Below are 24,708 nucleotides of genomic sequence, written 5' to 3' on the forward strand. Positions count from 1 at the left end.
TCCGGGACATTCTAGTTTCATTTTACATCTATACAAAACATGTGCTTACTTTTACACAAACAGGCACATGTTATAACTCTATTATGCGCCATTTTTCTTCACTTATCAAGGTACCTTGAAGATGTTCCTAATGGCTCCTTCTTTTTCTCAGCTGCATAGTATTCTCCTGCATTTACCATCTTTGATTTAACCAGTTCCCTGTGGATGGACACTTAAATTATTTTTTCAGCTGTTAGTTTGTATGCACAATGCTGGGTCTCCTGACAAGCTTTTGGGAATACATCTGTAGTGTACATTCCTAGCAGTGGAAAAAATGCTAGGTTAAAATGTATATGCAGTACCGAGTTTTAGTTTGGGCTGATGAAAAAGTTCTGGAGATGGATAGTGGCGATGGTAGCACGACAGTAAGAATGTAGTTAATGCCCCTGAAGTGTACACTTAAAGATGGTTAAAATGGTAAATTTTCTGTTACATATATTTCATATTTATGATAAAAGAAGAAAAAAAAAGTAACTTCATTGGCAATTTTGATAGATACTACCAAATTGCTTTCTTTTTGGTTTTTAAAATAATTATTATTATTCAAAAGTAATACATACTTTTTGTAATAATGGAAGCAGTATGGAAGTACCTAAAGTAAAATGTTAAATTCCCCCTTCAGATCTTAATTGCTACTGACAGTTTGGTGTGTACCCTCCCCTACCTTTCTCCCTGCATATTCTGAGTCGATACAAACCCATATGGCCAGGGCTTTTTTGGAGTATGGGGATTGTATTTTTTTCTAACAAAAATGAGACTGTATTAAGCTTGTCCTACACTTTTCTTTTCCCCCTAGCAATATAGCCAGGAGATCTTTCCAGATCAGGAAACACAGATCGACCTTAATCTTTTTAATGACTGCAGAACATTCCATTGTAAGGACCAGAATTTCCTCAATCATTGGGTTGGCATTTTTCAAAAGTACTTTATTCATCCCAGAGAGGAGAACAGAGAGGAAATAATGGCAGGAAGTAAAGCAACCCAATAATAGCCCTTTTCCAAAGGGCAGTTTCTGACCCCTGACCCCGGTTAGGTGAGAGCTGCTCTCCATGCCACCCCTCAGCCCCAGCCCCACGCATGGGTTCTGCAGCAGACGATCTGGGGCAACTCAGGTGGACTCTGGGTCACACTGCTGGGCTGGAATCTTACTTTCCCCAAACACTAGGTGTAGACCAGGAACCTAAGTTTTCTCGTCTAGGACTTACCTTATGGTTTGTTGCAAGGATTCAACCAGATGAGGTGTAATTCCCCCTTCCCCTTTGGTGGACCCCATTTCAGTAAATGTCACGGCCATCCACCCAGCCCACGCCTTAGATTCTCTCACGCCCCACAGCCAGTCCGTTGGCAAGGGCTGCCGATTCTGCTTTCTGAACATCACCCGTACCTGGCCACTTCCCATTTCTTGTACCAGCCTCCTTCCTGCCTCCACCCTCACGCCCTCAATCTGTTCTCTACACCCAGCCAGCCAGAGGGAGCCTGTGAGACTCTCGAGTCAGATCCTGCCCCTCCTCTGCTCAGCCCCTCTGGTGGCTTCTCATCCCGCTCAGAGTAAAAACCTTGGCCTCCCAAGCCCTCCCTTTTGGGCCTGGCTGCCTTGCCCACCTCCTCTTCTGCCTCATTCTCCCTCCCCTGCTCCAACCCGGCCACATGGGCCTCCCCATTGTTCCTCAGACACATGCAGTGCCCCACCTGTCCTCCTGCCTGGGACCCTCACTCCCACATTCCTGCATGGCTCGCTCCCTCACCACCTCAGGTGTTGCCTCGTCAGAGAGGCCCTTCCTGCCCATCCTAACTGAAACAGCCTCCTCTTCTCCTTGGCAAAGCAAAGTCCGAGGAAAGGGAGAGGCAATATTCCCCCAGGCCACCTCCCTAGAGGAGTTGCTGTCCTCTAATGGAGACCCCTGCGCCCATATTCAGACTCCGTCTCACGGCACCCTTGGTCCCCCATCTGTGTTTCCTCCTGCAGGTGAGAAGCCCTACAAGTGCTCAGTGTGTGAGTCCGCGTTCAACCGCAAGGACAAACTGAAGAGACACATGTTGATCCATGAGCCATTCAAGAAATACAAATGCCCCTTCTCGTGAGTAGAGACGGTGGGTGGGAGGGGGCAGGTTTACCCAGCTGTGGGATAGAAGGGGGTCAGGGCCGAGGGCTGCAGGCCCTCTCTCCTTTTGTCCTGTCCTGGGTCCTGCCTGGCTGCTTCACCCCCCATGCTGCTTCCCTGCCCAGCCCTTAGGGTGGATGAGCGAGTCCATCCTGCCCAGGGCTAGCAGGGGGGCCAGCAAGAGAGTCCTGTGCTTAGTGAGCTCCCCTGACCAGCGTTTTGGATCCTAGGACACACACGGGCTGCAGTAAGGAGTTCAACCGGCCAGACAAGCTGAAGGCTCATATCCTCTCCCACTCCGGTAAGTGGCTCCTGGACGTGCCAGGAGGGTCTGGTTCAGCTCAAGCCCCCTGGGCAGAAAGAGCAAACACATCCTGTGAGGCTTATTTTCCCTGCCTGGTACCTTCCAGCCAATAGACTTTTGCTCCTGTGAGCCATGAGCCTGGCCTGTGTTTGGGTCCTCAGGGCATACGGAGGTGAGCCAACCACAGTCCCCCAGGCTGAGGAGGAAGCTGACTCAGGAGGAGATGACTGTATATTAGAGAGGCACCCAGTGTGACAGAGGTGGGGTCAGGTGTGGAGGGAGATCCAGTTCTGAGCGGGTCCAAGATAAGGCCAGGGAGGTTCCTTGGCCCACTCGGCAGAGCGAGGAAGCTGGGTGTGGAGTAGGGGGTCTCCACACCACTCAGTTTCCCGGTGGCTCCGCAGAGCTGCTCCTGGGGCTGCCGCTTCCCCAGAGCAGCTTGGCTGGCTTTCCACATACCACTTGGTCTATAGAACAAGATTTCTCAATATCGGCACTATTGCTATTTTGGGCTGGATAATTCTTTGTTGTGGGCGGCTGCCCTGTGCACTGTACGATGTTCAGCAGCATCCCTGGCCTCTACCCCATGGTTATGACAACCAAATATGTCTCCGGGGACAAGCCAAAAGATCCTTGGGGAATAAAGTCACCCCGATTAACAACCACTGGTTTATAAACAGGATCTAGTGGCTAAAGAATGTGTGAAAACTAAGAGTAGATTGAGGACTTGGAGACAGAGGGCCTGGGCTTGATTCTTGACACTACCACTGTCCTGCTGGGTGGCCTCGGGCAAGTCACTGCCCCCTCTCTGAGCTGTCATCCCAGGGAGGCTGAGGGGGCCATGGCACAATCTGTGTGTGGGACGGAGTTGACTTCATGGTGGATATGGAGGCACTAGTGATTCATCCAGTGAGTGACTATTGCGAGAATACCACGTGTCAGGCACTGGGGGTGCCATGGGGGAATCAGGCAGAAGCCCACCCTGCCCTCCTGGGGAAGCTTAGCATTTAGTGGCAGAGATTGAAAATGAACAGCAAACAAGTAAGTATGTTACAGTAAAATATGCTGAGGGCAAAGATGGAAATAAGTAGAGTGAGCGGGCAGAGAAAGAAGGGAAGTGGGTATCAGGGAGGGCTTCCCGGAGGAGGTGACAGGAAAGCTGAGTCTGAGGGAGGAGAAGAGCCGGAAATGGCTTCCAGAGTGAGGGAGCAGCAAGTGCGAAGCCTTCAGGCAGGGAAGAGACTGGCGGGTGTTTCAGACAAGGAAAGGCGGGCGGGAGGCCTGGAGCTCAGAGAACAAGAGAGGGGAGAGGAAGGGGATGTGTCTGAGAGGTGAAGGGGGTGGCCAGCTGCAGGCGGCTCTGTGGGAAATTTGGGGAATCACTGGAGGGTTTGGAGCAGGGAGTGTCATGGAGAGGTTTTACCAAGACCTCTCTAGCTGCCCTGTGGGGAATGGTCTGAGGCGGCCAGGGTGAGGCAGGCAGACCAGAGAGGAGAGAGATGATGGTGACCTGGCAAAGTTAGTCAAGGTTAGGGGCTGAGCTTGCTGTTCCAGGCAGAGGGGAAACAGCACAAGCAAAGGCCCAGAGGCAGGAGGCTGGCACAGGGTAAGTGGCTGGGAGAAGGTGGGAGATGAGAGTGGAGGGAGCAGGGCCCAGATCACACCCATGCTCGCAGGGCAAGCTGAGGAACTGGGCTTTGTTCCAAGTGCCAGGGCAGCATTGCAGGGTGAAGGGTCTGGGTGCCTCTCACTGCCTTCCCCTCGCTCCCCAGGCATGAAGCTCCACAAGTGCGCCCTGTGCAGCAAGTCCTTCAGTCGCCGTGCCCACCTCGCCGAGCACCAGCGCGCCCACACAGGCAACTACAAGTTCCGCTGTGCCGGCTGCGCCAAGGGCTTTTCCCGCCACAAGTACCTCAAGGACCACCACTGCCGCCTCGGCCCCCAAAAGGACAAGGACCTGCAAGCCCGGCGGCCCCCCCGGAGGAGGGCAGCCCCCCGCAGCGGCAGCACTGGTGGCCGCAAGGTGGTGACCCCCCTGCCTGACCCACTGGGGCTGGAGGAGCTGAAGGACACAGGGCCTGGGCCAGTGCCCGAGGCCGCCCCAGGCAAGCCACCCTTCTCGGAGCCAGATGCCGTGCTGTCCATCGTAGTGGGTGGGACAGTGGGGGGTGAACCTGAGCTGGTGGTGCCCGGGCATGCCGAGGGCCTGGGCTCCAACCTGGCCCTGGCGGAGCTGCAGGCAGGGGCCGAGGGCCCGTGTGCCATGCTTGCTGTGCCTGTCTACATCCAGGCCTCGGAGTGATGGACCCATTGTGTTTGCTCCCGCATCCTGCCTGATGCTCACCTTTGGGTCCGGGGCCTCTAGGAGCAGACTAGAGATCCTTCCCAGTGGAAGTGAGCCATTGGTCAAAATCCTTTTGGAACATGCTCTGTAAACCCTGGCCCAAGGTCGCCTCGCTGGGCCCCCTGTCCTGCTGGGAAGCCCTGCAGCATTCTGGGATCTGAGGCAGCTGAGCCTGAATGGCCCAGGGTCTGGCTGGTCCAGGCTGGTGGTCAGGCTGCCTGAGAGAGAAGACAGGGGAGTCCCACCCACCCCTCCTCCAGGCTGCCTAGGGGCAGTCTCTAGTTAAGCTGCTCTTCAGGGACCTGATATGGTTGGAGCCCTTACCTGTTAAACCTTTTCACATGCAGTTCTCCCAGCATCCCCAGACGACTCTGATGTAGGCATATAGGAGGCACTCGAGTGTTGTGGTTAGAGTTCAGCTGTGAGCCAGATCTGGATTCAGATCCAAGCGCTGACACTTACTTGCTGTGTGACCTTGGGTAAGTCACTTCACCTCTTTGAGCCCCACATTCCTCATCTGTACAATGGGGCTTATGACAGTACTACCTCATAGGGCTGTCATTGGGATACAGTATGATGAAATGTACAAAGAGTTTGGCATAGAGTTTGGCATAGTGCCCGGCACTCAAAAAGTGCTCAATAAATGTTTTTATCAACATGGCTCAGGCCCTAGCTTTGGCAGTTTCCTTCTTAGCCCCTAGGTGGCAGCATTCCCCCCACCAAAGCTTGTGCGGGCTGAGGAGTCACTTGGCTCCTCACACAGCTACGCTGCCCCGATTGCCATAGGGAGGTTTGGTGCATCCAGAACAGTTATTTCAGAATATGTCCCATGGAAACCCCTGGAGGAAGGGGTTTATAACTCACTTTTGAAAATGCAGGGTCCTGGGCCTTGCCGAAAAACCCTTGGGAATCAGAAACTCTAACCAGAGTCAGAGGACCATTTTGAGCAGCCTTCTGGATGGCCATAGGTGCCCCCACATCCAGCATTCCCTTCCGCATCTCCAGCTAGTCCAGGGGGGAAGCAAACTAGGCTGCCTGGGAGACAAGGAGGGAGAAAAGGGGCCTTCACCTGTGCTTTCTTATTTGTCTTCACCACCATCCTGCTGGGCCACATTGCCTCAGTTACAGGAGAGGACTCTGAGGCTGAGATGGAACAGGGCAGGATGCGGGAGGACTGTCGGACTCAATTTGATCACTGAGTTTCCCTGAAGGCTGATATCCCTCAGACATCTGTGTGTGAGCCTGTGCCTGGAGCTCAGAGCAAGGTTGAGTTCCCCACATCCTCAGGAAGGGTGTGATGCAGTGGGAGGGATGAGTGAGGCAGCAGTGCACAGCTGAGGGGGTAAGGGCGGTAAGCGTACCCAGCCCTCAGAAGGGCCAGGGAAGGGACTGATGGGGACAGCAAGTCTCAGAGGGGGAGGTAACACTTGATCTAGGCCTTGACACAGAGTGTTTGATGGACAGAAGAAGGCATGCCGGGGGATTGTATCAAGATGACGGAGTAGAAGGACGTGCGATCACTCCCTCTTGTGAGAGCACCGGAATCACAACTAACTGCTGAACAGTCATCGACAGGAAGACACTGGAACTCACCAAAAAAGATACCCCACATCTAAAAACAAAGGAGAAGCCACGATGAGATGGTAGGAGGGACACAATCACAATAAAATCAAATCCCATAACTGCTGGGTGGATGACTCACAAACTGGAAAACACTTATACCACAGAAGTCCACCCACTGGAGTGAAGGTTCTGAGCCCCACGTCAGGCTTCCCAACCTGGGGGTCTGGCAACGGGAGGAGGAATTCCTAGAGGATCAGACTTTGAAGGCTAGCGGGACCTGACTGCAGGACTTCGACAGGACTGGGGGAAACAGAGACTCCACTCTTGGAGGGCACACACAAAGTAGTGTGTGCATCAGGACCCAGGAGGGAAGGAGCAGTGACCCCACAGAAGACTGAACGAGACCTACCTGCTAGTGTTGGAGGGTCTCCTGCAGAGGTGGGGGGTGGCTGTGTCTCACCATGAGGACAAGGACACTGGCAGCAGAAGTTCTGGGAAGTACTTGGCATGAGCCCCCCCAGAGTCTGCCATTAGCCCCACCAAAGAGCTGGGTAGCCTCCAGTGTTGGGTCACCTCAGGCCAAACAACCAACAGGGAGGGAACCCAGCCCCACCCATCAGCAGACAAAGTGGATTAAAGTTTTACTGATCTCTGCCCACCAGAGCAACACCCAGCTCTACCCACCACCATTCCCTCCCATCAGGAAACTTGCACAAGCCTCTTAGATAGCCTCATCCACCAGAGGGCAGATAGCAGAAGCAAGAAGAACTACAATCCTGCAGCCTGTGGAACAAAAACCACAATCACAGAAAGATAGACAAGATGAAAAGGCAGAGGGCTATGTACCAGATGAAGGAACAAGATTACACCCCAGAAAAACAACTAAATGAAGTGGAGATAGGAAACATTCCAGAAAAAGAATTCAGAATAATGATAGTGAAGATGATCCAGGCTCTTGGAAAAAGAATGGAGACAAAGATAGAGAAGATGCAAGAAATGTTTAACAAAGACCTAGAAGAATGAAAGAACAAACACCTAGAAGAATTAAAGAACAAACAAACAGAGATGAACAATACAATAACTGAAATGAAAACTACAATAGAAGGAATCAATAGCAGAGTAACTGAGGCAGAAAAACGGATAAGTGACCTGGAAGACAGAATGCTGTAATTCACTGCCACGGAACAGAATAAAGAAAAAAGAATGAAAAGAAATGAAGACAGCCTAAGAGACCTCTGAGGCAACATTAAATGCAACAACATTTGCATTATAGGGGTCCCAGAAGAAGAGAGAGAGAAGACCCGAGAAAATATTTGAAGAGATTATACTCGAAAACTTCCCTAACATGGGAAAGGAAATAGCCACCCAAGTCCAGGAAGTGCAGAGAGTCCCAGGCAGGATAAACCCAAGGAGAAACATGTCGAGACACATAGTAATCAAACTGACAAAAATTAGGGCTTCCCTGGTGGCACAGTGGTTGAGAGTCCACCTGCTGATGCAGCGGACATGGGTTCGTGCTCCAGTTCGGGAAGATCCCACATGCCGCGGAGCGGCTGGGCCCGTGAGCCATGGCCGCTGAGCCTGCACGTCTGGAGCCTGTGCTCTGCAATGGGAGAGGCCACAACAGTGAGAGGCCCGCGTACCGCGAAAAAAAAAATTGACAAAAATTAAAGACAAAGAAAAATTATTGAAAGCAACAAGGGAAAAACGACAAATAACATACAAGGGAACTCCCATAAGGTTAACAGCTGATTTCTCAGCAGAAACTCTACAAGCCAGAGGGAGTGGCATGATATATTTAAAGTGATGAAAGGGAAGAACCTACAACCAAGATTACCCAGCAAGGATCTCATTCAGATTCGATGGAGAAATCAAAAGCTTCACAGACAAGCAAAAGCTAAGAGAATTCAGCACCACCAAACCAGTTCTACAACAAATGCTAAAGGGACTTCTCTAAGTGGGAAACACAAGAGAAGAAAAGGACCTACAAAAACAAACCCATAACAATTAAGAAAATGGTAATAGGAACATACATATCAATAATTACCTTAAACGTGAATGGATTAAATGCTCCAAAAGACACAGGCTCGCTGAATAGATACAAAAACAAGACCCATATATATGCTGTCTGCAAGAGACCCACTTCAGACCTAGGGACGCACATACAGACTGAAAGTGAGAGGATGGAAAAAGATATTCCATGCAAATGGAAATCAAAGACAGCTGGAGTAGCAATACTCATATCAGATAAAATAGACTTTAAAATAAAGAATGTTACAAGAGACAAGGAAGGACACTACATAATGATCAAGGGATCAATCGAAGAAGAATATATAACAATTATAAATACATATGCACCCAACATAGGAGCACTTCAATATATAAGGCAACTGCTAACAGCTATAAAAGAGGAAATCAACAGTAACACAGTAATAGTAGAGGACTTTAATGGACAGATCAGCCAAACAGAAAATTAATAAGGAAACACAAGCTTTAAATGACACAGTAGACCAGAGAGATTTAATTGATATTTATAGGACATTCCATCCAAAAACAGCAGATTACACTTTCTTCTCAAGTGCGCACGGAACGTTCTCCAGGATAGATCACATCTTGGGTCACAAATATAGCCTCAGTAAATTTAAGAAAATTGAAATCATATCCAGCGTCTTTTCTGACCACAACGCTATGAGATTAGGAATCAATTACAGGGAGAAAAACGTAAAAAACACAAACACATGGAGGCTAAACAATACGTTACTAAATAACCAAGAGATCACTGAAGAAATCAAAGAGGAAATCAAAAGATACCTAGAGACAAATGACAACGAAAACATGACAATCCAAAACCTATGGGATGCAGCAAAAGCAGTTCTAAGAGGGAAGTTTATAGCAATACAAGCCTACCGCAAGCAACAAGAAAAATCTCAAATAAACAATCTAGCCTTACACCTAAAGGAGCTAGAGAAAGGAAGAACTAACAAAACCCAAAGTTAGTAGAAGGAAAGAAATCATAAAGATCAGAGCAGAAACCAATAAAACTAAAAGCTGGTTCTTTGAGAAGATAAACAAAATTGATAAACCATTAGCCAGACTCATCAAGAAAAAGAGGGAGAGGACTCAAATCAATCAAATTAGAAATGATAAAGAGAAGTTACAACAGACACCGCAGAAATACAAAGCATCTTAAGAGACTACTACAAGCAACTCTATGCCAATAAAATGGACAACCTGGAAGAAAGGGACAAATTCTTAGAAAGGTATAACCTTCCAAGACTGAACCAGGAAGAAACAGAAAACATGAACAGACCAATCACAAGTTATGAAACTGAAACTGTGAATAAAAATCTTCCAACAAACAAAAGTCCAGGACCAGATGGCTTCACATGTGAATTCTATCAAACATTTAGAGAAGAGCTAACATCCTTCTCAAACTCTTCCAAAAAATTGCAGAAGAAGGAACACTCCCAAACTCATTCTACAAGGCCACCATCACCCTAATACCAAAACCAGACAAAGATACTACACAAAAAGAAAATTACAGACCAATATCACTGATTAATGTAGATGCAAAAATCCCCAATAAAATACTAGCAAACAGAATCTAACAACACATTAAAAGGATCATATACCATGATCAAGTGGGATTTGTCCCAGGGATGCAAGGATTCTTCAATATACACAATCAATGTGATACACCATATTAACAAATTGAAGAAGAAAAACCATATGATCATCTCAATAGATGCAGAAAAAGCTTTTGACAAATTCAACACCCATTTATGGTAAAAAAAAAAAACAAAACTCTCCAGAAAGTGGGCATAGAGGGAACCTACCTCAACATAATAAAGGCCATATATGACAAACCCACAGCAAACATCATTCTCAATGGTGAAAAACTGAAAGCATTTCCTCTAAAATCAGGAAAAAGACAAGGATGTCCACTCTCGCCACAATTATTCAACATAGTTTTGGAAGTCCTAGCCACAGCAATCAGAGAAGAAAAAGAAAAGGAATAAAAATTGGAAAAGAAGAGTTAAAACTGTCACTGTTTCAGATGAAATGATACTATACATAGACAATCCTAAAGATGCCACTAGAAAACTACTAGAGCTAATCAATGAATTTGGTAAAGCCGCAGGATACAAAATTAATGCACAGAAACCTCTTGCATTCCTATACACTAACAACGAAAGATCAAAAAGAGAAATTAAGGTAACAATCCCATTCACCGTTGCAACAAAAAGAATAAAATACCTAGGAATAAACCTACCTAGGGAGACAAAAGAGCTGGATGCAGAAAACTACAAGACACAGATGAAAGAAATTAAAGATGATTTAAACAGATGGAGAGATATACCATGTTCTTGGATTGGGAGAATCAATATTGTGAAAATGACTATACTACTCAAAGCAATATACAGATTCAATGCAATCCCTATCAAATTACCAATGGCATTTTTTACAGAACTAGAACAAAAAATCTTAAAATTTGTATGGAGACCCTAAAGACCCCGAATAGCCAAAGCAGTCTTGAGGGAAAAAAACTCCCTGAGGGAGTTGAGGGAATCAGACTCCCTGACTTCAGACTATACTACAAAGCTACAGTAAGCAAGACAATATGGTACTGACACAAAAACAGAAATATAGATCAATGGAACAGGATAGAAAGCCCAGAGATAAACCCACACACCTACGGTCAACTAATCTATGACAAAGGAGGTAAGGATATACAATGGAGAAAAGACAGTCTCTTCAATAAGTGGTGCTGGGAAAACTGGACTGCTACATGTAAAAGAATGAAATTATAAGACTCCCTAACACCATACACAAAAATAAACTCAAAATGGAATAGATACCTAAATGTAAGACCAGACACTATAAAACTCTTAGAGGAAAACATAGGAAGAACACTCTGACATAAATCACAGCAAGATCTTTTTTGATCCATCTCCTAGAGCAATGGAAATAAAAACAAAGATAAACAAATGGGACCTAATGAAACTTAAAAGCTTTTGCAAAGCAAAGGAAACTAGAAACAAGATGAAAAGACAACCCTTAGAATGGGAGAAAATATTTGCAAATGAATCAACGGACAAAAGATTAATCTCCAAAATATACAAGCAGCTCATGCAGCTCCATATCAAAAAAACAAACAACCCAATCCAAAAATGGGCAGAAGAACTAAGTAGACATTTCTCCAAAGAAGATACACAGATGGCCAACAAACACATGAAATGATGCTCAACATCACTAATCATTACAGAAATGCAAATGGCCATCATCAAAAAATCTACAAACAACAAATGCTGGAGAGGGTGTGGAGAAAAGGGAACCCTCTTGCACTGTTGGTGGGAATGTAAATTGATACAGCCACTATGGAGAACAGTATGGAGATTCCTTAAACAACTAAAAATAGAATTACCATATGACCCAGCAATCCCACTACTGGGCTTATACCCTGAGAAAACCACGATTCGAAAAGCCACATGCACCCCTACGTCCACTGCAGCACTATTTACAATAGCCAGGTCATGAAAGCAACCTAAATGCCCATCGACAGACAAATGGATAAAGAAGATGTGGTACATATGTGCAGTGGAATATTAGCCATAAAAAGGAACGAAATTGGATCATTTGTAGAGACATGGATGGATCTAGAGACTGTCATACAGAGTGAAGTAAGTCAGAAAGAGAAAAACAAATATTGTATATTAACGCATATATGTGGAATCTAGAAAAATGGTACAGATGAACCGGTTTGCAGGGCAGAAATAGAGACACAGATGTAGAGAACAAACGTATGGACACCAAGGGGGGAAGTGGCGGTGTGGTGGTGGTGGTGGTATGAATTGGGAGATTGGGATTGACCTATATACTCTAATATGTATAAAATGGATAAGTAATAAGAACCTGCTGTATAAAAAAATAAATAAAATTCAAAAATTTTTTTAAAAATGAAGAAGAAGGCATGCCAAATAGAGCAGGGCATGAGCAAAGACCTCGAGGTATGACAGTGCTCAAGGTGTGTCATGTTTTGGGGCTGGTGAATGGTCCAGGGTGACAGAGATTTGGGGGAAGTGGGTAGATCATGGTAATCACTAATACGCATCGAGCTTCCATGTGATCGACACTGTGCTATAAGCCTTTTATGTCGTATCACCTCAGCCCCATCAGGTGAGAATTGTCACTTTCCTTATTTTACAGATGAGGAAATGTAGGTACAGAGAGGTAAAGTTTCTTGCCCAAACTCACACAGCTAATAAGTCAGAGAGTTGGGATTCAGGCTGGGTGGCCTGCCTCCACGTGGCCTTAGCCACTCTGCTCTACTGAAATATGGGTTGATGTCTAATCAGAGAGAGTCTTGGATGTTGGGTTAAGGAATTTTATTCTCTGCAATGAATATATTCTCTATAATGGAAGAGTCATGGGTGGCATTAAACATTTTTTAAAAAATTGTAACAGTGGGTTTCCCTGGTGGCGCAGTGGGTTTCCCTGGTGGCGCAGTGGTTGAGAGTCCGCCTGCTGATGCAGGGGACGCGGGTTCGTACCCCAGTCCAGGAAGATCCCACATGCCGCGGAGCGGCTGGGCCCGTGGGCCATGGCTGCTGAGCCTGCGCGTCCGGAGCCTGTGCTCCGCAACGGGAGGGGTCACACAGTGAGAGGCCCGCGTACCGCAAAAAAAAAAAAAAAATTGTAACAGTGATAGTAAAAAATGTTAAAAATCACATCTCCATCCTAATACAACTATTTAAATTATATTTCTCTTTTCTTCCTGCCAATGTACACATGCATGCACTTACCAATAATCCTGAGGACTAAAGTTTACTAGGCACTTATATCATGCCTGGTGTGTCCTAAGCACTTTAAGGTAGGTGCTACTTTTAATCATATTTTACAGCTGAGATGAGGCAAGGTTAAGCAGCCCCAAGTCACACAGCAGTAAGTGACAGAGCCAGGCCCCCAAACAAGGGCCATATCAAGATCAGGTCAAATACTTAACAGATGCGCAGTTGGACTGCGGGGGAGGAGGCTGGGGCACTATTGGGGTTCTCATAGCTGAACGTGTCCCAGGTTGGCAGATGAGAGACTGAGGCCCAGAGAGCGGAAGGCCCATAGTCAAGGGTCACTCAAAGTTGATGACAGAGCTTCTCCAGGACCCCACAGCCCCTAGATGCAGGACAGGGTGTAGTATAAAGAGGAACTGAGCTGGGCATCCAGGATCCCACAGATTTGGGCATCAGGCAGAGCTGGGTTTGAATCCTGGCTCTGCCTCTTCCCAGCTGTGTAACTGTGGCAAGTCACTTCACCTCTCTGAACCTTGGGGTCCTCATATGTCAAATGGGGAGAATAATAGTACCTACCCAATGAGACTGTTGTTGCAGCTGAGGGAGAGAATTCTGGTAAAGCAGAGATCACAAATTGGCAGCCCACAGGTTGATAGACTTTGGCATTCACAATGTTTGAAAAATGAGCCAACATTTAAAAGTAATGAAATTAGAGACCTGCAATCATGAAAAGTAAGATTCATTCCTTCTGTGTCAGGAACAAGACCATGGTGCCTGCTATCATGACTTCAACATTATGTTGGAGGTCTAGCCAAAGGAACAAGGCAAGAAAAATAAATGATGTAAGGATTGGAAAGGAGGAAATAATAGCAAGGATGCTGAAATAATAGTAAGACAAATATATAAAAATTTGCTGTGTTCCTATACTCTACAAGTAATTAGAAAATGTAATTTAAAGTTGGGAGATTTCACATAAAAATCTGGGTTTCTGACTTCTATTGAAAAATGGGGGGAATTCCCTGGTTGTCCAGTGGTTAGGACTCTGGCCCTTCACTGTTGAGGGCGTGGGTTCAATCCCCGGTTGGGGAACTAAGATCCCTCAGGTGTGTGGTGTGGCCACACACACAAAAAAAAGATAAGAAAAATGGGGTATCTGGTACCATGCGGCAGTAGTCAGGTGGAGCTGGGCTAGCCAACCCTTTAGGTGAGCACATATATTACATCTGTCTGAAAAGTGGAAAAGCAAGATGGCCAGGCAGGGCCACATTATTTTTCATGTCCCTGGCCCACTTTACTCATTCATCTTATTTATAGACTCTGTGGGTATATGACTTTGAGGAACCCTGTAAATTCTGCTTCCTTTTCGTCCGGTCCTCTGTCTGCCTCTAAGCCAGAGCTGCCCTCAGTTTCTCTATCAATAAATGTGGGGAGTTGAGTCATGGCTTTATTGACTGTATACTAAGCACCATGCCCTGTGCTCTGTGCCTTATTTATATGTTACTGAGTCCTCAAGACACCCCTTGGAAGCAAGCTCTCTTATCATGTCCATTTTACAGGTGGGGAAACCAAGGCTCAGAGAAGTATAACAACTTGCCCAAGGACTCACAGCTGGAATGTGTGGAGCTGGGCCTCCAGTCCAGGACTGACAGACTCCAGAACTCCTGCCTACTCTTAGGATTTCTAAAGCTCTCACCAGCTCTGATGAGATGGTTATTTTTGGAAACACTTCTCTGAGGCTCCAGCCACAGCTCATCTCCTTGGCCACACTACCCTGTCCAGGACATCAGGCTCTCCTGCATGGATGACCGTATCATCAGCCTTCTCTTTTTTAAAAAAATTAATTTATTGTATTTTATTTATTTTTGGCTGCACTGGGTCTTTGTTGCTGAGCGTGGGCTTTCTCTAGTTGTGGTGAGCAGGGGCTACTCTTCATTGCGGTGCGTGGGCTTCTCATTGTGGTGGCTTCTCTTGTTGCAGAGCACGGGCTGTAGGCGCGCGGGCTCAGTAGTTATGGCACAAGGGCTTAGTTGCTCTGTGGCATGTGGGATCGTCCTGGACCAGGGCTTGAACCTGTGTCCCCTGCATTGGCAGGCGTATTCTTAACCACTGCGCCATGAGGGAAGCCCATCAGCCTTCTCTTTGGTCTCCCTGCTTTCTCTCTTCCACCACCATGATCCATTCTCTTGACAGCAGCCCAAAGGATCTCTCTAGAGCCTGTTCAGATTATGCCACTTTCTTGTTTAAAACCCTCCAGTGGCTTCCAATCCCTCCCAGAGTGAAATCTAAAGTTTTCCCTATAGATTTCAAGGTTCTTTACCATGCAGCCGTCATCTCCTACCACTCTTTACTTTTTTCTTTAAATTTATTTATTTTGTTTATTTATTTTTATTTTTTGGCTGCGTTGGGTCTTCGTTGCCGCGCTCAGGCTTTCTCTAGTGGTGGCGAGCAGGGGCAGCTCTTCGTTGCAGTGTGTGGGCTTCTCATTGCGGTGGCTTCTCTTGTTGCGGAGCACGGGCTCTAGGCACGCGGGCTTCAGTAGTTGTGGCATGCAGGCTCAGTAGTTGTGGTGCATGGGCTTAGTTGCTCCGTGGCATATGGGATCTTCCTGGACCAGGGCTCGAACCTGTGTCCCATGCCTTGGCTGGCGGATTCTTTAACCACTGTGCCACCAGGGAAGCCCTCCTACCACTCTTTTCTTATTTCACTCCACTCCAGCCACACCTGCCCCCTAGCTGTTCTTCCATCATATAAACTAGTTCCTGCCTCGGGGCCTTTGCACTTGCTATTCCCTCTGTCTAGAATGCTCTTCTCCCAGATTTTTTATGGCTGGCTCCCTCCTTCTATTCACCTTTGTCCAAAAGTCATTTCCTCAGAGAGGCCTTCCCTGGCCAATCTGTCTAAAATAACCCCCACCCACTCCCATCATTTTCTAGTCCCTTACCCTGCTTCATTTTTATTCATCACCCTTGACATTATATTAGACGTTTCTTTATTGTCTGTTCCCCTCATTAGAAACCCACAAGGACAAGGACTTTTTTCTGTTTTGTTCACTGGTATATTTACAGCGCCTAAAACTTCCCAGGAATTGCTCGATTAATATTTCTTGAGACATTTTGAACGAACAAGGTCCCCTCCACACATCCCCTCCTCCCACCTCACAGGGGCCAAGGGTAAGTTTCCCCCAGTAAAAATCCGCCACATAGGCTGAGAGAGAGCTGGGCGGTAACGTCTGGTATAAAGGACTCTTTCCTTTGTCTTAAAAGGGAGCTGAGAATATCTGGGACAAAGGACAAAGGCGGTGGCTTGGAAGTCTCAGTTGACAGAGCAGGTATCCTGCCTGGCCCAGGAGAACCGGTTGCACCAATTTTATCACCCCTGGGGAGGAAGGAGTGGAGGTGGCAGCTGCAGATACTCCTAACCCCCAAGGCTGCCAGCAAGTGCCCCAAGGATTCTCAGGACCTGAAGGGTGGTGGTGTCAGGGAGTTTAGTAGATCTACCTCAGGGTTGGGGGTGACCCCCTACTGGCCAAGGGTGGCTGGTGTATGGTCAGGCACAGAACCTGAGGCAGGAGGCCAAGGCCCAACTTCTCTGTATAGAATCACAGAGAGTAAACTGAAGCCCAGAAAGCGAAAGGGTCTTGTCATGGCAACCTGAGTTCAGATCCAGCTCTCCTGACCCCCAGGTCACAGCTACCTCAGTCCATTCATTTATTCACTCAACAAATATTTAATGAGCACCTACTATATGCCAGGCATAGTTCTAGGCAGTGGCGGTACACCGTGAACCGTTCCCCTGTAAAGGAAGCAGAAGATAAATAACAAAGTAAATAAGCAAATTATATAATATGTTAGGAGGTGATAAATTACTGTAGAAAAGAGAAAAAATAGAGGCAAATAGAGGTTTGGGGAGTATGGGGTGTGGGGCAGGTTGCAGCATTATTTGGGGGCGGCCTGGAAAGCCTCACTAGGAAGGAAACATTTAGGAAGAGACTCAAGGAAGAGGAAATGAGCCACATGGTTATCTGGGAAACAGCATGTCAGGGAGAGGGCACAGCCCTTGCAAAGCAATGCCCTAAGGCTGGAGGGCCCTGCTGTATTTGAAGAACAGTAGAGAGGCCAGTGTGGCTGGAGCGAGGAGTTGGAAAGGCAGTGAGGTGATGGGAGGATCATGACACATCATGTAGGGACTTGAGGGACATTGAAAGGCCTTTGGCTTTTACTCTGAAGTATGTGGGGAGCCATCGGGGGGAGCTGTGAGCAGTGGATCTGACATGTATTTTTTAAAGGACCCCTCAGGCTGCCATTTAGAGAATGTGCTGGAGCGGGTAAGGGTGGAGACAGGAAGGCCAGTGAGGAAGTGTATTAGTTTCCTATTGCTGCTGTAACAAATTACTACAAACTCTGTGGTTTAAAACAACTCAAGTTTATTATCTTTCACTGTTGGAGGTCAGGGGTCTGGTAGTTCTTAATGGGCTGAGATCGAGTTACTGGCAGGGCTGTGTTCCTTTTGGAGGCTCTTGGGGAGAATCCATTCCCATGCCTTTTCCAGTTTCTAGAAGCCAACTGCATTCCTTGGCTTGTGACCCCTTTCTGGCTTCAAAGCCAGAAAGGTAGTATCTTCCATTCTCTCTCTGACTCTGACCCTCCTGCTTTCTTCTTGTGATTGCATTGGGTCCACCAGGATAATCTCCCCATCTCAATATCCTTAATTTAATTCTTCTGCAAAGCCCTTTTTGCCACCAGATGACATTCTATAGAATGTGGACATCTTTGGAAGGCCAATATTCTGCCTACCACTGGAGGCTACTGCAAAAATCCAGGCAAGAAATGATGGTGAAATGAGTCAGAGTGACAGCAGTGAAGATGATGAGAAGAGGTGGGGTTCTGGATATATTTTGAGGGTAGAGCCAACAGGATATTTTGAGATTGGATGTGAACCTTTCTTTTTCAGTGGAGGGGGACTTCTACCTCTGTGTTGGGCCTGGACCTGGGTGAGGATGTGGATTTCTCTGGCATGAGGACCAAGGAGTCATCAATCCATTACTGGAAACTATGTGGCTCCCTAGGGCCTGGTGCCTGTCACATGGCCTGCATGTGCTCAGTTGAAGGGGTATGAAGTACGTCTTGTAACCCACCATTAGCTCAAGTGCAGGGGCCCCTCCAGGGCACAGTCTCCCCCGACTCCCCACTGTCCAGGTTCTGCTGGGCCTGACCTACCCCTATTCCTAACTTTGGCCTGTTCCCCAGGAAGGTCACACTTGCTCCCATGTCCATCACACTTTATTTATGTGTTTGTTTATGTGTGAAACCGAGTCTCCCTAAAACCGAGTTCCTATACTGAGTTTATGATTAATCTCTCTATCCAAAACTTTATTCCCCTGCTGTCTCCTCTGACCTCAATCCCTTTTTTGTCCCCTCTGGCCTCAATCCTGTGCTAACTGAACACTAATCAACCAGGGTCAGCTATTGTTGATAACATCATCAATGTACTAAAATTGCTACTATATCATCATTAACTTACAAACTCAGGTTGTTTCTCTAGGGCAAGATGAGCCCACAGATCCTCAAGCCATGGACTGCCTGGACAGAGAATTATAAGAAGGAGACCTCCTGATTCCTGAAACCATGATTAAGAAATGTCACAAGACGATAATTAATCCTAGTTCCTTTGTTCTTCCCCCTTAAAACATCCCTAACTCAAAGACCAAGATGAAGTGGATCTGAGACTTGTCTCCCACTCCTTTGCTTGATGCCCTGCAAATAAATCCTTACTTTGCTGCAAATGCCCGCTGTCAGAGTTTGGCTTTCTGCATCACGGGCACACGAGCTCTTGCTTGGTTTCATGTGTATCTCTCTGTCCACTTATTCGTTTGGATGTAGGCAGTATAAGCATAATGGCTAAGCAGGTTGTATTTACAGTAAGAATCCCAGCTCTGCCCCTACAAGCTGTGTGACCTTGGGCAAGCTATTCAACTTCTCTGTTTCTCCAGTATCTAATGTACAAAATGAGGACGATAATAGTGCTCATTTCATGCAGTTGTGTGGGCTAAATGAGCTATTTCTTGTAAAATGCTCAGTTTGGTGTCTTGCTTCGAACAAAGTGCTCAATAAATATTTTCTATTACTTGCTGGGGTATCAGATGCCAGCCACACTACTTAATAATGGTGTGACCTTGGGCGAGTCATTCAAACCTCTCAAAGCTTCTATTTCCTCAGCTGTAATCTGTACCTACCTCATCGAGCTATAGTTGGGATGATTAAATGAAGTATTCTATGTAAGCCATCTGATTCAGCATGAGGGCTCAATAGATGTTATTGACTATTATTCCTGTCATTATTGTTTATTTATTGTGTAAATATATATTGGATGCATATTCTGTGCCAGGCCCTTACCTGTATTCTCAATGAATCCTCAGAATGTGGCCTGGTGTGGAAGTTAGTGTCTCTTTCACAGATGGGGAAACTGAGGCAGATGACGCACCTTGCCATATGGCTGAATGGAAGAGCCCCAGTTCTAAACTAGGTTTGTGTGGTAGGCACCAAAACATGTTTTCTTTTTGTTGATGTACAGTATTACATAATTTACAGGTGTACAATATAGTGATTCACAATTTTAAAGGTTATACTCCATTTATAGTTATGAAATATTGGCTATATTCCCCATGTTGTACAATATATCCTTTAGCTTATTTTATACATAATAGTTTGTACCTCTTAATCCCCTACCCCCAAACATGTTTTCTTTTCATTACTTCAACACACTTTTTTTTGAGTTAAAATTCACATAACATAAAATTCACCATTTTAACTATTTAAAGTGTACAATTCAGTGCTTTTTAATTAGGTTGTTTGTGTTTTTTGTTTTTGAGTTGTAATAGCTTTTTTTTTAAGATAATTTTATTTAGTTTTTAAAAAATATTTATTTATTTTTGGCTGCGTTGGGTCTTGGTTGCACGGGGTCTTTGTTGTGGCATTCAGGATCTTTCATTTCGGTGCGTGGGCTCTTCTTTGGGGCACACAGGCTTCTCTCTAGTTGTGGCTTGTGTGCTCAGTAGTTGCAGCGCATGGGCTTAGTTTCTCTGCGGCATGTGGGATCTTAGTTCCCCGACCAGGGATCGAACCCGCGTTCCCTGCACTGGAAGGCAGATTCTTAACCACTGGACTACCAGGGAAGTCCCTTTTTAAAAAAACGTATTCTGGGGCTTCCCTGGTGACACAGTGGCTAAGAATCTGCCTGCCAATGCAGGGGATACAGGTTTGAGCCCTGGTCCAGGAAGATCCCACATGCCGCGGAGCAACTAGGCCCACGCACCACAACTACTGAGCCTGCTCTCTAGAGCCCTCGAGCCACAACTACTGAGCTCACACACCACAACTACTGAAGCCCACACGCGTAGAGCCCGTGCTCCGCAACAAGAGAAGCCACCGCAATAGAAGCCCGCGCACCGCAACTAAGAGTAGCCCATGCTCGCCGCCACTAGAGAAAAGCCCACACGCAGCAACAAAGACACAACACAGCCAAAAATAAAATAAATTAATTTTTAAAAAATTAAAGACAAATGTATTCTGAATATTAACTCCTTGTCAGGTATGGAATTTGCCAGTATTTTCTCTCATTTTGTGAGTTGTCCTTTCACTTTCTTGATGATGGACTTCGGTGCACAAAAGTTTTTAATGTTGGTGAAGTCCAATGTATCTATTTTCTTCTTTTGTTGCTTGTGCTTTTTATGTCATATTTAAGAAACTGTTGCCTAATTGAAGGTCACAAAGATTTATACCTATGTTTCCTTCTAAGAGTTTTATAGTTTTAGTTCTTACATTTAGGTCTTTGATCCATTTTGAGTCCTTTTTTGTATATGGTGAGAGGTAGGGATATAAATTCATTCTTTTGCATCTGAATATCCAGTTGTCCCAACACCGTTTGTTGAAAGACTGTTCTTTCCCTATTGAATGGTCTTGGTACTCTTGTTGAAAGTCAATTGACCATAGATGTATGGGTTTATTTCTGGACTCTCAGTTCTATTCCATTGATCTATATATCTATCTTTATGTCAGGGCCACACTGTTTTTGTTTTGTTTTGTCTGGGTTTTGTTGTTGTTTTTGTTGTTTTACTGAGAACTTTTTTTTAATTGAGGTATAGTTGACTTAAAATATTGTGTTAGTTTCAGGTGTACAGCATAGTGATTCGATTATATATTTTTTTCTGATTATATGCCATCATAGGTTATTACAAGATGTTGAATATAATTCCCTGTGCTGTACAGTAAATCCTTGTTGCTTATCTATTTTATGTATAGTAGTTTGTATCTGTTAATGGGGGTGGGCTTTTTTGCATTTTTAAATTGAGATATAATTGACATATAACATTATAGTTATCTCTTGCTATCCTCAGGGGATTCATTCCAGAATCCCCCTCAGATACCAAAATTTGAGGGTGCTCAAGTCCCTTATTATAAAATGGTGTAGTATTTGCATATAACATCCTCCAGTATACTTTAAATCATCTCTAGGTTACTTACAATACCTAATACAATGTAAATGCTATATAAATAGTTGCTGGTGCACAGCAAATTCAAGTTTTGTTTTTTCGAACTTCCCGGATTTTTTTTTGTTGTTGCTATTTTCAAACCTCAGTTGGTTGAATGCATGGATACAGATCCTGTGGATATGGAGGGCTGACTGTATATTAGTTTCAGGTTTACAACATAATGACTCAATATTTGTGTATATTGTGAAATGATCACCACAATAAGTCTGGTTAACATGCGTCACCATATGTAGCTACAAATTCGTTTTCTTGTGTGTGCTGAAGATATTTTTAAGGAGCAATCCCAGATACCCTCCCTCCCCTGCAAAAAAACCCTCACCTAAATCCGATTCCCCCACGTTGCTCTTCATGGGCGCCTAGTCCATCTGAACCACCTGAAACCAAGCCGGTGGCTCACTTTTAAGGTCGCTCAGCTTCCGCTCTGAATTGAGGAATGTGTACTTGAACTTTAAAACAGATTCTCTCCTGGAAGGAGAGTCACAGGGCAGCATGCTAGGCAGAGTAACTGCCAGGGCATTGTTCGGGGTAAATAATAACGACCAGATAGCTGCCGCTGGTTATGGGATGTTCATGAGCTTTGGGAGGAGGCTGGAACATTGAGGGCCAGTGCAGGTCTCCCCGTGAACAGGCATATAGAACATGGGACTGAGAGGTGGGCTCCCAGGCTGAACATGGAGACCCTCAGGGAGATGGTCTCACCAGCACGAGGCGTGGAGATGTGTGTCCCTCTGGTCCGTGAGATCCAGGTGGTCGTGCACCAGATACACAGTGTCACAGTAGGTCAGAGATTCCAACAAGGGAGCCCAGCGAAAGGCATGGCAGGAGGTTGTCCCTACCACTGGGGGCCATCTTGAGAAGGCCAAGTGTGGGTTTTGATGCAGAACCAAAGGTCTGTGTTCCCTGCCAGAATGATGCCTACAAGGTACCATCTGGGTTTTGCCTTTTCCTGAAAGTTCCTGCCACCAAGTGTGCATTTGCTTGTCAAGGAGCAAAACTGTCACCCTGAGCAAGTGGCTAACTCAATCTTACCCTCGCCCTCATCTCCAGGGCCAGGCCGTGACTTGGCTTCTCTGCTTGAGCTCCTGGACCACAAAGAGCTTCTCTCTGCTGTGATGAGAGACCCAAGGGTGACTCCTGGGCCCGGTTACTCTGAGATCCCCCAGTTACCTCCTCCCCCAGTTACCTCCTTCCCCAGTTCTGCCAGCTGTGTTGCAGGAAAAGAAATAAATGGGGTGCAAGAGGATGGTCACATTCCAGGTCTCAGGCGAGTGCCTGGGACGGGCCGCCAAGTAGGCGTCCTTGGCTTTGCTTAGGAAGGAACTCAAGAGTGAGCCCAAGTAGAGGGAAAGCAGATTTCTTTAGAAATATACGCATTCCATTGACAGAATGCAGTCCATCTCAGAAAGTGAGAGTGACCAGGACTACATCGTTTTGATTATTGCAGATTTGCAATAAGTTTTGAAATTGGGAAGTGTGAGTCCTCCAATTTTGTTTTGACTATTCAAGACCCTTTAAAATTCCATATGAATTTTAAAATGCAGCTTATCCGTTTCTGCAAAAAAAGGCAGCTCATATTTTTATAGGGGTTGTATTGAATCTGTAGATAAGTGTGGGGAGTTTTGTGACCCAACAATAATAAGTCTTCCAATCCATGAATATGGGATGTCTTTCAACTTATTTAGATGTTTAATTTCTTTCAACAAAGTTTTGTACTTCTCAGTGTACAAGACTTGACTTTATTAGGTTGAACACTTCTGTTCCTAGTTTGTTGAGTGTTTTTATCAGGAAAGGGTGTTGGATATACTCTGCTTGGTTTTTACAGCTAAAAATTAGCAAAGTCCTCTGTATTTGACTTGGTATAATTATGTGAGACCAAATCATAATAATTTTTATGATTCATATTCAAAACCCATTCTTCATAATAGGCTTTATTAATTAAGTTTTTCTTGACTTTTTTTTTTTTGGCTGCATCACACGGCTGCCAGGATCTTAGCTCCCCGACCAGGGATCGAACCCAGCCCCCTGGCAGTGGAAGTGAAGAGTCCTAATCACTGGACCGCCAGGGAATTCCCTCCTTGACATATTTTTAAAGAAAATTACAAATATATGGCAGGGTATCTTTAACCATGTGACCTTGGACAGTTTTTACTTCTGTGGTTCTCAGTTTCCTCAGCTATAACACGTAGAGGGTATAGTAATGCTTATTTCATGGGGCTGTGGTGGATGGAAATAAGATGAGATTTTTGAAGGCAGGGTACTTTGTAAACAAATCAAAACTGCATGCTTCTATTGCTGCTCTTACCAGAGATATTTTAACATTGCAGTGTAACGTGTTTAGTTAATACATAAGATATGTAAAGGACATTGATCTTAAGTACAAAAATATAAATTTGTATACACCCATGTGAACACCATTGGATCTTGATACTGAACCTGTCAGCACACCACAATGGTCATTCTTCCTGGTCTGTACTATCCCAGGAGGTAACTACTATTCTGACTCCTATAACCACAAATTATAAATTAATTTTGCCTGTTTTTGAACTTTGTATAATTGGAATCATACAGGCTTTTGTGTCTAATTTCTTTCAGTCAGCATAATATCTGCAAGTTATTCAAGTTGTTGGAAGTACTGGTAGTTCATTCTTTTCACAAAGTTTTTAATGAGCTAACACCAGTCGGTCACAGTTTGAAAAGGCTGTGCATTTGCCCAAGAGACCAGAAAAATGAGGACCAGGGAAGCCCAGGGCTCTCCAGTATTGAGCCAATACACCCTGTGAATCTCTACCAAGGCAGTTGAATCCAGGATGGCAGCTACCTTGCCCATGTTGTCACTATCTCCCATCCCACATGCTAGGCAGACATCATGATTTTTTTTTTTTTTTTTTTTTTTTGCCATGCTTCGTGGCCTGTGGGATCTTAGTTCCCCGACCAGGGATCGAACTCGCACCCCTTGCATTGAAAGCGCAGAGTCTTAACCACTGGACTGCCAGGGAAGTCCGCAGACATCATGAATTGAT

The 24,708-nt window shown here is 45.6% G+C and overlaps 1 protein-coding gene across 3 annotated transcripts in view; it reads left to right on the forward strand.

The window, feature by feature from the left end:
• The window catches only part of ZNF341 (zinc finger protein 341), a 47,577-nt gene extending 37,457 nt beyond the window's left edge, over nucleotides 1–10,120 (forward strand). For all 3 annotated transcript variants that reach the window (XM_067707847.1, XM_067707849.1, XM_067707848.1), the window contains 3 exons: nucleotides 2,006–2,117; nucleotides 2,372–2,442; nucleotides 4,218–10,120. In XM_067707847.1, the coding sequence (XP_067563948.1) occupies nucleotides 2,006–2,117; nucleotides 2,372–2,442; nucleotides 4,218–4,747 (713 nt within the window). In that variant the 3' untranslated portion in view covers nucleotides 4,748–10,120. The remainder of the gene's footprint in view (nucleotides 1–2,005; nucleotides 2,118–2,371; nucleotides 2,443–4,217) is intronic.
• The last annotated feature ends 14,588 nt before the right edge of the window (nucleotides 10,121–24,708 follow it).

The sequence above is a fragment of the Pseudorca crassidens genome, chromosome 15, assembly GCF_039906515.1.
Source record: "Pseudorca crassidens isolate mPseCra1 chromosome 15, mPseCra1.hap1, whole genome shotgun sequence".
Taxonomy (NCBI): domain Eukaryota; kingdom Metazoa; phylum Chordata; class Mammalia; order Artiodactyla; family Delphinidae; genus Pseudorca; species Pseudorca crassidens.